Source organism: Lichenostomus cassidix, chromosome 19 (genome assembly GCF_008360975.1).
Source record: "Lichenostomus cassidix isolate B80296 chromosome 19, HeHo_3.0, whole genome shotgun sequence".
NCBI lineage: Eukaryota > Metazoa > Chordata > Aves > Passeriformes > Meliphagidae > Lichenostomus > Lichenostomus cassidix.
In genome coordinates, this window is record NC_139499.1 from 6,994,315 (window position 1) to 7,007,772 (window position 13,458).

At 47.1% G+C, this 13,458-nt stretch overlaps 1 protein-coding gene across 5 annotated transcripts in view; it reads right to left on the reverse strand.

The window, feature by feature from the left end:
- The window catches only part of SSH2 (slingshot protein phosphatase 2), a 97,372-nt gene that overhangs the window by 44,595 nt on the left and 39,319 nt on the right, over nucleotides 1-13,458 (reverse strand). Inside the window, exon 1 of one of the 5 annotated variants that reach the window (XM_085078365.1) lies at nucleotides 6,490-6,633. The exons of the other annotated variants lie outside the window; for them this stretch is intronic. Within the exon in view, the coding sequence (XP_084934491.1) occupies nucleotides 6,490-6,545 (56 nt within the window). The 5' untranslated portion in view covers nucleotides 6,546-6,633. Of the gene's footprint in view, nucleotides 1-6,489; nucleotides 6,634-13,458 lie in introns of those variants that run through there. 5 annotated transcript variants of the gene reach the window in all.

Genomic DNA, 13,458 nt, shown 5'->3' on the forward strand with positions numbered 1-13,458 from the left:
CAAAAAAACCCAGTGAAACCCCTCCCATAATTTGGGTTCATTTTAATTCAGCATTGAGCTGCAGAAAGCAAGCAGGAGACTAACAGGAGGACAAAGGTCAGACTAATGATAGCTTTTTACACCTTTGTGCAAATAGGATTCCCCCTTACATTTTAACCTAACCAAGGTAAACTTACCATTTGCTAATCAAAACTACCCTACTCCAGTCCCACCTGCCACTTGGAGTGTCACAAAATATCAGCAATACACCCAGAACAGGGCTGCCCATGCCTGTTCTGCTAAAGGTCACTGAGCCAAGACACAGCTAACAGCCCACTCCAAAGCATCCCGTTGGGATACTTTAAGAAAAGAGGCTGCAGGATAAGAGGCTCAGAGATGCAAATTTATTCTCTCCATGCCGGCAAACAAATCACAGGGAGTGAGGAAACCCAGCACATTATACACGATAACACCACTGTACTGACAATTCCAAGCTCAGCTCTACAGGGGTCCCAATCCATCCTGGGCACCTTGAGACAGCTCTGGACCTTGGGATGAACTTACTCCGATCCACCTCGGTGCCTCCACTAAAGCCACAATGCAACAATCAGATGTCACAGATCTGTGCTCTTGCAGGGAAAAGCTGGAAGTTTAACAGTGCAACCTGGACCCTGACCCGTGTAGTTCCCGAGGAGATCCCAGGCAGGAGCCAGCCCTGGCTGGTGAGAGCATGGAGCTCATTAAGCCATTGTGAGAAGTGTGTGAACAAATGAAGGAGTTCGCTAATAAGTGACAAAGATCATTTGTTTAAAAGAAAGGACTAAATCATTTCTGGTTCAGCAGTCTGGATTTAGCCTACTTGTAACAAAGGTGTTTTGAGGGAAAGCATTCTGCTTAAATGGCTTATTGCAAGTAAATCAGAGAGCCCAAAGGGCTGAACATGATGTTGATGAGGGGCAGATAAGTACTGGATAAACAGGAATATGCACTGAACAAGGAGCCTGTGGCCTCAATATACCTACAAGTGCCCAAATGTATAAAGCTGTCAATGCCATGAAATGCCAACACTACATGGAGATCTCCCAGGCTGGATTCCTGAAACACCCCCAGCCTTCACCAGCTCTTGGGCTTGTCTTAATTTACTTTTACAGGCGTTTCTTCTCCCCACCCTACCTCATCCACGGGCTGTTGTCCTTGAACCAGAAAGCTTCTGTCTGCCACAAAACACTCGGTTAAGCCAAACAACCCAGCAATAGGTGGCTGCAGAACAGCTACTGCCAGTCTCAGTTCCTTCTTAAGGTGCTGAATTCAAGCTCTGGCCCAGCTGCACATGGAAAGCAAAGGGGTAGCTTTGGAATACTTAAGCAAAAGCACAAGTGTTCAGTATTAAGGACAGGAGTGAGTTTTGCTCCATGTGTTTGTGAGAATTTGAGTCTTCAACCAGCTGCTATGAAACACCACGGCTGAAAACTCAAGTTGCAGATTTGCTCTGTACACATTACATCCATTACACTGGAGAAAAATATTTGCTGAACTAGTTTTAAGCCCATATGGGCTGATAATTTAAATGCTGTTTGTCAGACCTATGCAGAGGAGACAGCAGCTCTTCAGAGTCTACTGCAGAATGGGAGGCAGAATTTTAAACCTCCTCTGACCCCACAAACACAAGTCAGAAGCAACTTTCAAGACAGTTAGCCTGAAGTTGTTTAAAAAACAATGAAGCAATATTTTAACCAGGGGCTCTGTGATAAAGGTGCATGGATGCAGAGTCCTGCACAAAAAAATCCCAGCCAGCTATTAACTGGCCCTGAAAGGTCTTTCTCTGCTGATAATCTCACTGGGGTCCTTCTGCTTTGTGGTCTTTAGAAAAATCCCAAGCATTTCCAGAGACGGGAACATCTGCAGATGTTTCAAGACAACACAATCTCGGAGTCAACTCTACCATTTACAGCCTTTTAAAACATTAATTTGGCAGCCAGCAGCGTGGGCTTCCTAACTAAAACACATTGCTTAAAAAGGTTGGTGGTGTGGGGGGTTTGTCCTTGAAACAGTGGTTTGTGGCTCAGGTTTTGATTTGATGTCTGATAACCATCTCTGTCTCTCTTCCAGCCCTTACCAGGAAGGATCGGTGAGACAAATGCCCACAGCTTTCTGGGGAATAAAAGGAAAAGCCAAACAGGAAAAGTAGTTATGAACAATACAGCCCTGGACTAGTTAATGATCAACTCTGCACAGACCATACTACTTTTACCCAAATACCACAACCTATTTGAACAGTTTTAGGAATCAGTGGGTAGTAAGAGGCCTCTTAAGCATCGCATTTGTTTCATCACAACCAGCAAAGAAATCAAAAAAATGAGAAATCCCCAACGACTCTGCTCTGTCAACAGGAAGCCCATCCACTGTGCTGGGTGAGCTCAGCTGTGTGGAGGGGTGGGCAGGAAGGGTAAGGGGTCAGGTTCCCCTGGCTGCACATTCCCATCACATCCCTGATGGAGTATGAGGCCATCTTCTGCAGCCATACACACCCTGAGCACACAATGTACACTTAAATGGAGAAAACAACTGCTGTAGTCTGCCCTGATCCTACCAGCCTCTACAAGAGATGAAGGGCTAACCAACTGCTTTCTGTATTTCACGCACCTCCAACCAGAGCGACCCTCAGCTCATAAGGCAAATTTAGCTAGAGCTGACAGTGGTAGCTGCAATCACTCTGCTGATCTTCCAGTCTTTTCAGCAGCAGTTTTCAAGCATCTCCTCCTCAGTTCTTAAATATCATCGACTCTCAGCACAATGGTAAAATACCCACAAAACTACAGTGCTTTACAATGGCACAGAGGCATTTAAAGATTTCCAATAACATGCTGCTCGGAGGATTGCGCTCTAATTGCTGAACGGTCAAGGGTTTTGGCAGCAGTAACATAGTAAGGAGATAAAAAGGTTGTAAGGTTTCCCATACAAGAAATAAATAAATAAGCAGCTCTCCAAAGAATGGCAACAGCAGCCACACACCTATCTACGTTCCTGACTTGGCACTTGGCACGATTCAAGATTAGGTGGTCATGGAATTTCCTACCATAAAGGCCACAGCCGCATGAGAGAGGAAAATGAAAGGGGTGGGGGAGGACAAGGGCCAGGCGGGCTGGGAACACAGACAGGTTACAGCACGGAGGTGGCAACACAATGAGCATGAATTGCCCAGTGTGGTAATTTACTGTACAGTTTGTAATTACCTGCACAGCGCCTCAGAATTTTCTCTTACACTGTAAAGTGTTGTTTCCTCACACTCTGCACAAGGGTTTCACTTAAAAACTGATTACAGGAGAGAGCAACAGGCTGCTAAGCTGGGTCTGAAAGGACATTTTGTGTCGACTTATCACTGAAAATAATTCAGTTTAACTTCTTGAGTTTATTTTCTCCCCCCAAGAGCTTCACCATAAACTCACAATGCTGTGAAGAAACTGTCTACTCCTGCTCCTTCTTTCCTCAAAGTTTAAAATACATATAAAAACTATGAGTTAACGTCTTATAATAGAAAACAGGCTGGTATGAGGCAAGCATGAGAACCATGGAAAGCAATGAGCACATCCATGCTTTTAGATCCATCTGGCTCCTGAGTGTTGGAGGATGAAGGAGTAAACAGGACAGGGGTGCTTCAACATGTGCTCAAAGTGTGCCCAGGGAAGACTCCCACTGCAGAAAGGAAGCCAAGGCAGAGTCAAAAGTATTCAAACACAACAAAAAATGCCCCAAAATGCCAGGGGGATGCAGGCACTGAAGTGAGGTGGTTAATCTTCAGGTTCAGAACAAAGGCTGAGCATCCCTCTGCACCTTCTGGCCGCACTCCCTGGCTGAACACAGCCCAGTGAGACTCGCACAGGAAGGATGTGGCACAGTGAAAGCAAGAGCTGGGTTTTCTCAAACCCCAAGTGAGCGCCCTGATCGCTGGGTCATCCTGCTTTGTCACCGAGATAAAGAGGAAAACTGGGTGACAGAGGAATCTGGCATTATCAGAGGAACATGGAAAAGCCACTTCAGGGACACCAGCAATGAATTAAGTAACTAAAACTTGGCCAGAGGCAGAGGAAGCGACTGCAGGCAGGAAGAACTGATCCGTGGCAATTCCTCCAGGTTTCTCGTTAAAAATTCTTTGATATTTGCAGACTATTGGGAGCTTTGCTTTTTTCTATCTTTTCCATCAGCTGCCTCAGAGTTTTAGTAGACCAAAGTAAATTTTGAATCCTACACACAAATAAACTAGTAAATCGGCAGAATTGCCCCTAGGTTCAGTGAGAGTAGCAAGATTTTCTGGAACAAGTTACAACTATAAATTCTGAGCATTTTGATAAACACAAGTCTCCCGGACATTATTTGGATCCTTGTGAACCTGAAATGAATTAGACCCAGACCAGCTGACTACATTACTGACTAAAAGCGTCAACACAAGAGTAATTTCTGCTGATCTCTGAAAGTCAGAGCTGATCAGCCAAATACATCTACTAAAGAATACACTGAAACAGAAGTTTCTGATAATGTTTGGGTCACTACTGCCCTTCCCACTCCACAGAGAGCACATTTTTAGCATAGCAAACAACTAAATCTGGATTTTTAGGTCTTGTCTGCGATTAAATAAGGACATCTAATATTAATCAGCCTTTGTGAACTTGTAATTAGGAGCACAAACTTTAAAAATTGGCCTTCATTATGCAGCACCATCCTGATTGAGAACACCAGCAAAATATTAATCCAGCACTCAACCCTGTGAGAGCACTTCTGCATGGGCCAAAAGCTCCGTCATTCTCATGCTTATTAATCTTCCCTTACAGGAGGCAAAGGACAGCGTAAGCTCCACTCTGATAACTCTGTTATCTCTCTCCCCAGAAAAGGAAAGGGTGGTCCTTCCAACCAAGTGGCCATTTAAACTACCACGAGGCACTTGGATCTGTGTGACATGTGACGGAGGGAGCAGAGACGAGCAGCATTTCCCCTTTCCTTTGATCCCTTTCCGTACAGTCTCCAGCTGCGGGTGAAGTGTTTGAGCAGTGTATAAAACAAACACCTTAGAAGCACCTCAATTGCTACCTGGCTACCTGCTCTTGGTCGGTAAATCATCCAAAGCTCTAAGGAAGTGTTTCAGCCTAGACTATGTCGGGGTTTTCACCACAATTCCAGAATTACTGCAACTTCCCAAAGCCCAGGGCATATCCAGTTTGCATCATTGCTTTGGAAGAACAGTTTGGGTACATCTCTGTTAAACTTACATTATCAGCAACCACAGGGAAAGCCCTGATGTTTACAGGCAACAGTGCAAGCGGGAAAAAAAAATACTAACTACAAACATTTTGCGTTGAGTATGAAAGGCTCAGAGAGACTTAACTAAACTGATTATCAACTGCAGCAGTGATTGCTAGCGCTCACAAAAGAAGGCACAGAGTCTGGGGACTCATTTCCATATGAAGCATAAGCAGAGATATCTTCTGAAAACCTCGTAAGCACAAGGCAGCTGCAGTTCTAGCAGGAGCTTCTTGTGACAAGAACACAGTTCCAGGTGGGACCCAGCACTTTATCCCACTATCTGGAAGCCTTTCATGATGTTTCCAAGAGATAAAACAGTCTGCTGGCTTCTTTAAAGAAGTATCAAGCATGGCTAGACCACAGCGACTATCTCTCTGAACGCCTTATCTACCACCCCATAGCTGCCACTTCCCTCCTTAATCCTTCCAGCCAAACTCCACGACTCAGGCAGTTGCTGTTAATTGTTTATAAATTAAATGATTACTCGTATCTGCATATCAAAGGGGGGTGTGCAGCTGGAGAGACTGATTTTCCACGCGGCTTAGTTTGGGACACGGAGACACTGTGCACTTTAGAGCTGCCCGAGACTGACAGTCCTTAACAACTGGCAGCAGCTCACGTCCCTGCCTTGTGACCCGCAGGTGCTGAGTGTAAGATCTGAGCTGCTCCTATGGCACCCCAGCCCCGCAGCCCCTCTCTGCTGCTCTGCGATAAGCCAAGAGATCAGATAAGGGGGCTAATCTCTGCTTTGAGCCCCAAAGAGGGTCGAAGTATGCGGGCAAAGGATCTGCACCCCGCCGGGCTGGGGGTCCGCACGGGGAACCGGCGGCTCCGGCGGGGGAAGCGCAGCCCTGAGCTGCCCGGGCAGCTCCCGTGTAACACTGAGAGAAGCACTCGGATGGAACTCGGAGTGCTTGTGGTGAAAGAAAGAAAAATCAGGGAAGTGAGCGCTGAGCGAGCAGCAGCCGCCGGGCGCTGCCGGCGCTTATCAGCACTTCCACGCTGCGCTGCCGGCCAGGGGAAAGTTTGCCCGGAGGCAACCGGCGGCCGAGCGAACTACGGGGAGCGGGGAGGGTGAGGAGAGAGGGGAGAAAGGGGACAGCGGGGAGAGCGCAGCGCACACCCGGGCAGGGGAGCCGCCGGGAGCCGGGGCAGGCGGAGCGGCACCGGGGAACGGACTCTCGGGGAGGCTCGGCGGTGTGCGCCGGTACTCACAGCTGGGCGATGGCGCCCTGGGAGATGACGGCGTTGTCGGAGAAGTAGGGGATCATCGCTCCCCGCCGCGGCGGCCGCCTTGCCCCGCGGCATCGGCACCGCCGCTCTGCCCCGCGCCCGCCGCGCCGCCCCCACCGCGCAGGCGCGGCCCAGGGGCGGGGCCAAGGCAAGCTCCGCCCCCATCGCCACGCCCACTCCCGCGCACGTGGCGGAGCGGGGCTGCGGGGACAGGGAGGGGACAGGCGGGATGGCGACACGCGGGACCGGGACTGGCGCATCACGGACAGGCGGATCGCGGACAGGCGGACGGTCCGCCCCGCTCTGGGGCCGCGGTTCAGCTGCCGCTTCCCCCGGGATGGGGCACAGCGCCGCGCGCGGTGCGCCCAGTTTTTCCTTTTCCCTTCCGTTTTCGCTTCCCCTTTTTCCCCTCCTTTTCCCCCCCAGATCTAGGGCAGTGAAGCTGCACGCCCCGAAACCAGGTTTGATGCAGCACATCAAACGATGTTTTGCAAAAGGCAGGCAGCGACAACTCGGGTGCTTAGGAAACGACCTTAATTTCTTTCCTGCAGAAGACGGGGGGAAGAGTTCCTGGCAGTAACTTTCACATGAAGAGACGCGACAACTTGCTTTCTGCCAAAGGATAGGAGAAGCAGCTGCCTTTCAGTGCTGTTTAATCTTTAGCTCCATCGCCCCTCGAGAAAAGGAAGAAAGGAAGTTATTTAGGACAAAAGTCTTGTCCTCTGGCTGCTGGGAATTCAGATGTTACAGTGCAAGGGAAACTTAATACAGTTTTCCACCGGAGAGAGCCGGGGGCAGCTCGATCCCACCCTGCACTGCCCATCCCAGATCGGCATTCTCCAGCCCTTACACCCAGCAAGAGCACGGGCGAACCACCGAGGAGCCTTGGAAGCAATTCCCATGGGAATGCATGACATCCCAGCACAGAGGAACACGATATACCAGCCTTAAGTCATCTGCTGTGCGTGGCACATGCCCAGCAAGGAGGCACGAGTGAGCTGGCAGGGGAAGATGTGAGTTTAAACACATCTACATGTTAATGACATCTGCTCAAGAGTAAAAAATACCAAGGCATCAACTGCAGAGCTGCCCCTGTGATCTGGCAGCAAAGCTGGAAGCCAAAAGCTCCATCAGCTTCATTTCCAATTATTAACTAGAACTTTCAGAGAAGCAGAGAGGGGTTGAAAAAACCATCACAGTGTGATGGCAACTGCTTCAGGTCTCGATAGGAGACTTGACAGGAGCAAGAAGACACTTGTCTGAAAGGTCTCGACCATCCCCACTTCAGGGACAGGTAGTGAAAAGGGCAAAGCAGTGGAATTTGTGATTCTGCAAGTTTTGCTTGGGTATTGTTTGGTTGCATTAATTTAAGCAATGTCATCCTATATAGCCAAGAGCTCAGATCTGGTAATAGTGCCTCACAGCTGTAAAGAAAATGCAGCGCCAGCTTGCTGCAATGCCAAAAAAACCCATTTTGTTAGGCAGAAATGAAGTCGGTTGCAAGAAGCAATGGAAAAATCGGGACATTAAGAAATGGAGGGTAACTCAATCCTTCCAGAGGTCAAGAGACTGGCAAAACCTCATATTCAGTAGTAACACATACCATACATTCACAGACTGAAAAACAAGCCCAGAACTTCTGTTCTATTCTAATTAATAACTTAAGGGCTTTATTCAAGCATTGTAGAAGACTAAATGTACTTAGATACTGTCCAGACACGTCAGATTTCTTACACTCAACCAACATTACAAGGCAAGCCCTTAAAAGCTGCTGAAAACAAGTGCAGTGATTAACTACGAGCAGCTACTCATAACATATGGATGATAGATTTGTAAATGAATTAGCCTTGGATTAATACAATCATGCACTGCCTCTCCATATGCCAGGGAACCAAATGATGACAGAAATATCTTATTTTTTTTTCTTTTCAAACCTTAAGAGAACAGAAGTAGGAAATCCTCAAATAAGTTCATACCTTGAAATCTGCAAAAAAAGCTATTTGAACCTGGGTTTGTTGCTGTAAGGACTGAAACCCCAGCCTGAGCCTGGCGCTGCCTTCAGGTACATGTTAGTGACATTTCAGGTCCCACTGTCCATTTGTACACTCAGAGAATCATTAAGGCTGGAAAAGACCTCCAGGATCAAGTCAAATCTTTGATCCATCACCACCTTGTCAACCAAATGACAGCACTAAATGCTGTGTTATTTTCGTATTTTGCTTTTTAACATTGGACTTAAGGAACAACTCTATTTCTTTGTCAAAGTTTCACCCTATGTTTAGACATGAGTAAAAGTTTAGATCCAGTAACTCCATCTCTCAGCACACAAGAGCAAGGAGCAGCCAGAAAGAAGGAGATGCATGACATAAAGTTTAGGCAGCAGGTCACAAGACAGTTAAGAAACTACTCCTGGCTGGAAGCAGGTGCACTCTGCTGGGACAAATACACCAAGAATTTAAAGTGCACAAAATTGCAGTGATGACAGGCAGCAGCCTAAATCACCGCGGTGCCGCAACAGAGCATGTGAGCAGAGCCATTCATCACTGCCTGACAAGATGTAAATACGCCTGTCTGGGGTCTCAAGTGCTGCCCAGCCCAGTGCATGAAATTGTATTTTGCTGCAGGGAAAAGGGCACTGCTTGTCCGAGTTCTCCTCGGCATTTCACACTCCCCAGGAGGTCACAAGATCAGCGGGGCCAAGCAGAGCAGATGGCAAACCCCACACAGCATCCGACAGCATGAGCCTGTGGGGCAGCAGGATCCTGTTTAACCTTTGAACACCACACAAACTAATAAACTGGAGTTATATCAGCACGTGAAACACCCTGTAAAAACACCCATCCCAAAATCTTTGCTACGTTAAGGCAGCAGCTAGAACCAGTTATGGAAGCACAATGGAAAAAAAAGATAAAGTGTTAGGGACATCTGGACAGGCACTTCAGGAGGAGGGAGAGGAAGGAATGCCACCAGAACTGTCTCTGGAAAGAGGTTTAAGGGGGTGGAAGGAGAACACGCATGCAAAACCTCTGGTATTGACTTGTAGCACTCAGTCTGGCAGACAAGGCTGACAACATATTGTTTATTCATACAGTCATTGTTTTCCTCGGTGTCTGCATTGCAAAGCTGCACAATCACAGCAAGTCTCATCAGTACCTTCAGCTGCCTCACTTTTCTGGTGAATTTTAGCATGTTTTGGTCTTGCAGTGATGTAACAGAGTAATTTTGTGTCCTGCACAGGGCTAGCACTTGCTAATGGGCTTCTCGTTGTCCAGCCCAAGCCTCTGTGCACAAGTCACCATGAAGTGCTCTGGTCAGGCTTGGCACTGGCATGCCCAGATTTGACACCTGCAGGAGGCATGCTCAGAGATGGACACCCAGTCCTGTCAGTGCACATAGTCCACATGCAAACGGGGCATTCATCAAGCTTCTGTTTCCATCCAAGATCAACAGCTTCAGGCTGAATTGCTGCCTCTTGTCAGACCACACAAAGGTGTGGGTGTCATCGTGTTCCACCCACTCCTATCCCACAGGGGCTTGCTAAGTGTCTGCTCACGTGTTAACATGATTAAATCTGGAGCATGATTGTCTTATTAAGCATCTCCAATTCCTAGTCTACACGAAGGGGGACCTGGTGACCTCTTTCCATTTTAGGGTACACCTACCAACAAGGTTTTCTCTGGTCCTCTCAGTTCTCTCTTTTTGAAGAGCTCTAATGAACACAATACATAGTCATAGTCTTTCTACCTCCAGTGGGTGTTGGGTATTAAATCTGTTTGGATTGAAGTCCAGGTACTCTGCAAAAGCAAGGAATGTTCTCTTCCTACAAATATGGAAAGTACTACGGCTGTGGCATGAGTCATGTTCAAGGTAAAGGGGACAGTGGGAGGCTGTCACATATAGGAATTTTGCCCTCAATCATTATTATCAGTGTCACAGATAAGGAAATGCAGAATCCAGACCCTTATTTTCAGGGGGATTTTAAAAAACCCTTGTGAAGCTGCTGTGTTAGACAAACAAACCTCCCCCTCAGCCCCATCACATCCTCTCCCTGCTGAGCGATGTGCCACGGCCGTGCCTGCTCAGCCACCTTTACTGCACATGTGGAAAGTTTGCTCTTTACTGTTCAACAGCTGCTTCCGGTGATATTTATGAGAAGTCACAGAATTTTGAAAACAACACGTCCCTGCCCACAGCCGAGCACGGGAGTCTCGCACAGGCACCGCCAGAGAGCAGAGGTAGCAAGTTCATTTCCGTCTGCAGAGGTGGGGCCAAGTCCTTTGTTTTTCTCACCGGCAGCTACACTCAATCTTTGCCCACAAAGGCAGCTGTCTCAGCATCAGCTCTGATAGGAGAAGGCAGCTAAGGGGTAGCCTTGAAAAAGCTGGTGCCACAGTGAGCTCTTTGAGGGCCAAAGGACCTGAGGACCTTGCTTTTTTGGTAGGAAGTCGGTTAAGTCATCCTTTGGCTTTAGGCATTGAAAAGAACCCACAGATGAGTCTGAGTGGATTACAAGCCCAAATAGACTATTTATCTGGAAAGAGCTTTAAATTAGTGCAGCAAACCTGTAAATAGGTAGAGATCGACTGGCTGAGAGCAGCACCTCCTGCACTGATCTCCTAGTGCTGCCTCCGCACCTCGGAAGAGAAGTAGATCTGTCAGAAGCCTTCTGGATGTTTTTAGCACGGGAGACGAAGCCTTCTGCATCCTGCAGTCCAATTTATCAGGAAAACATGAAGCAATTTCAGTAGCAGCGATCATAAACAAGCCAATGCACGCAGGGCAGAACGAGATAGAGTACAGTACAGACAAAAAGCTTTCCCAGTGATTAACAGACATACCACCCACCAAGGCAGGGCTTACATACACCAGCTGTATTACACACAGCCAGGGAAACTTTACCAAGTAATTATAAAGGAGCCCATATCTAGTTAAAACAAAATATAAAAAAAAAAAAAAAGAAAAAGGCAGGGGGAGGCTGGAACAGGGAAAGCACGCAAAACTGTACTTTAATCCTGAAGAACCAGTCAGAACAGGAAGCCACATTCTAAATTTGGTTATTTAAGCTGTCAAAGAGTATTTCTGTTTCCAGTTCTTGAGCAAAGAAATCAGACAAGTACAGGGGTAGGGAGATAAGCATCACTGAAAGAACAAACCCCTGCTTTTAAAGCTCTTTGGTCAGCTGCCCATCGTGATCGATGATTAGGCTGCCTAGTTGAGAATTCAACACCTATTTTGCAATATTATCAGTTCATTAAACCCTTCCCTCACTAGCCCCACATCCAATCATTTTTTACTTTACTTATCATTAAATCTTAGAGGGTCTGACACAAAGATGTCAATGCTCAATTACACCCTTTTTACAGAGCCTGAAGCAAAGATGACTGAAGGGACCTGAGCAGGAAAAAGGACACAAGCAGCAATATCTGGTCTCAATAAGCAACACCAGTGTAGGTAATGTGTTATTTCAGGGACCTGTGGAAAAGAAAGATCTAAATACTCCCAACTGTCAAACCCTCCACTCCCCCAATTTTATAAAGGAATGTTTTTGATGCAAAGACACCAAAGAGCTGAATGGCAATGAGTCCAGAAACCCTGGCTCAGATTATCAAAATACATTTAAGCGTCTGAAATCCACAAAATGCTGAAAACTCTGAGGATTCATATTTAACTTTGAAGTCTTGTGAAGGTGTCCTACCAGGAAAGGGGCCAGGAAAGGGAATTTCAGACTTTCCCTTTCTATTTCTCTAGCTCAGAGCACCTGGTTCATGCTCAGCAGGAGACAGAAGCATGTATGGAATCCTTAAGGCACCTCCTGGTCAGCCCCTCCTCTGCAAACCTCTGAAGGAGCACAAGTGCATGGCAGCAGCTGTTCTGGACTCTAGACCCGTTTGGTAGCTGAAGGATCTGACCCACCTTCATTCCTTTTAGTTCCCAGTTTGTCCTTGACCTGTTCCTCATTCTCCTCTGTTCACACGCTTAGAATGACAAATTCAAAACCACTTTTCATAAGCATTCAGATTTTGAGCGAGCTCCCTGTGTTTACCTGGTAATTTGGCAGCACAATGATATTACTCTGCTTGATCCTTCAGCCTGAAGATCACACCTGAAATCATCTCACACATTATTGTGATCCGCAGGTATGTAATCAGACTGGACTGAACATGTTGCAACCACAAACACAGACCTTGCAGTGAACTAGCCCTGCAGATACCTGTTACTGATCTAATAAACCCAAATTTTACTGCCAGTTCAATACTTTTGCTCACAGTTTTGTGATAAAAGAGCTGGTAATTCAAAAATGAAGGCCACTGTAATGAACCATGGCCCCCCAGAACTTTTTCTGGTGGTCAGCAGAGCTGGCAGAGGACCAGAACTATTCTTTATCTCAGTATTACACTCTCCCCAAGCAGCTGTAGTAAATGCCACAGAGAGGCTGAGCTGTCACTGAAAGGAAAGACAGAAAGATGAATTCAGGAAACACATTCTAGAGATAAGGTTCATACTACAAGAGCTTAGTAATCTCTGGCATGGATAAACACACGTTTTCCTGTACACCACACACACAGTCCCTTCTTACTCAAGATATGGAGTTAACAAACTGTCTTGCACACCCATTAAAGACCCAGCTACTGTTCAAGTACCAACACAGTAAATGTTTGGCAGCTGCAGCAGCAAGCAAAGGCAGCACAAGGGAGATTGAGTCGGCAGAGCTCTCAGCGCATGGCTTTTGGAAGTGCCTCTTGTAACACCAGATAGGGATAACCAGGAGTGCCAGGAGCCTGCCCCAGGAGCACCAAATGGTGATGATACACATCTCCAAAAGCCACAGCAGTCACAGGATGCTGCAAAAGCACACAACTCAGCGTGGAGTGCGAATGAGCCTTTGGAAGTGCAGTCAGTTCAGTATCACAGTTACCCCCCTCTTTTTCACAGGGCTAACACACATCTTAC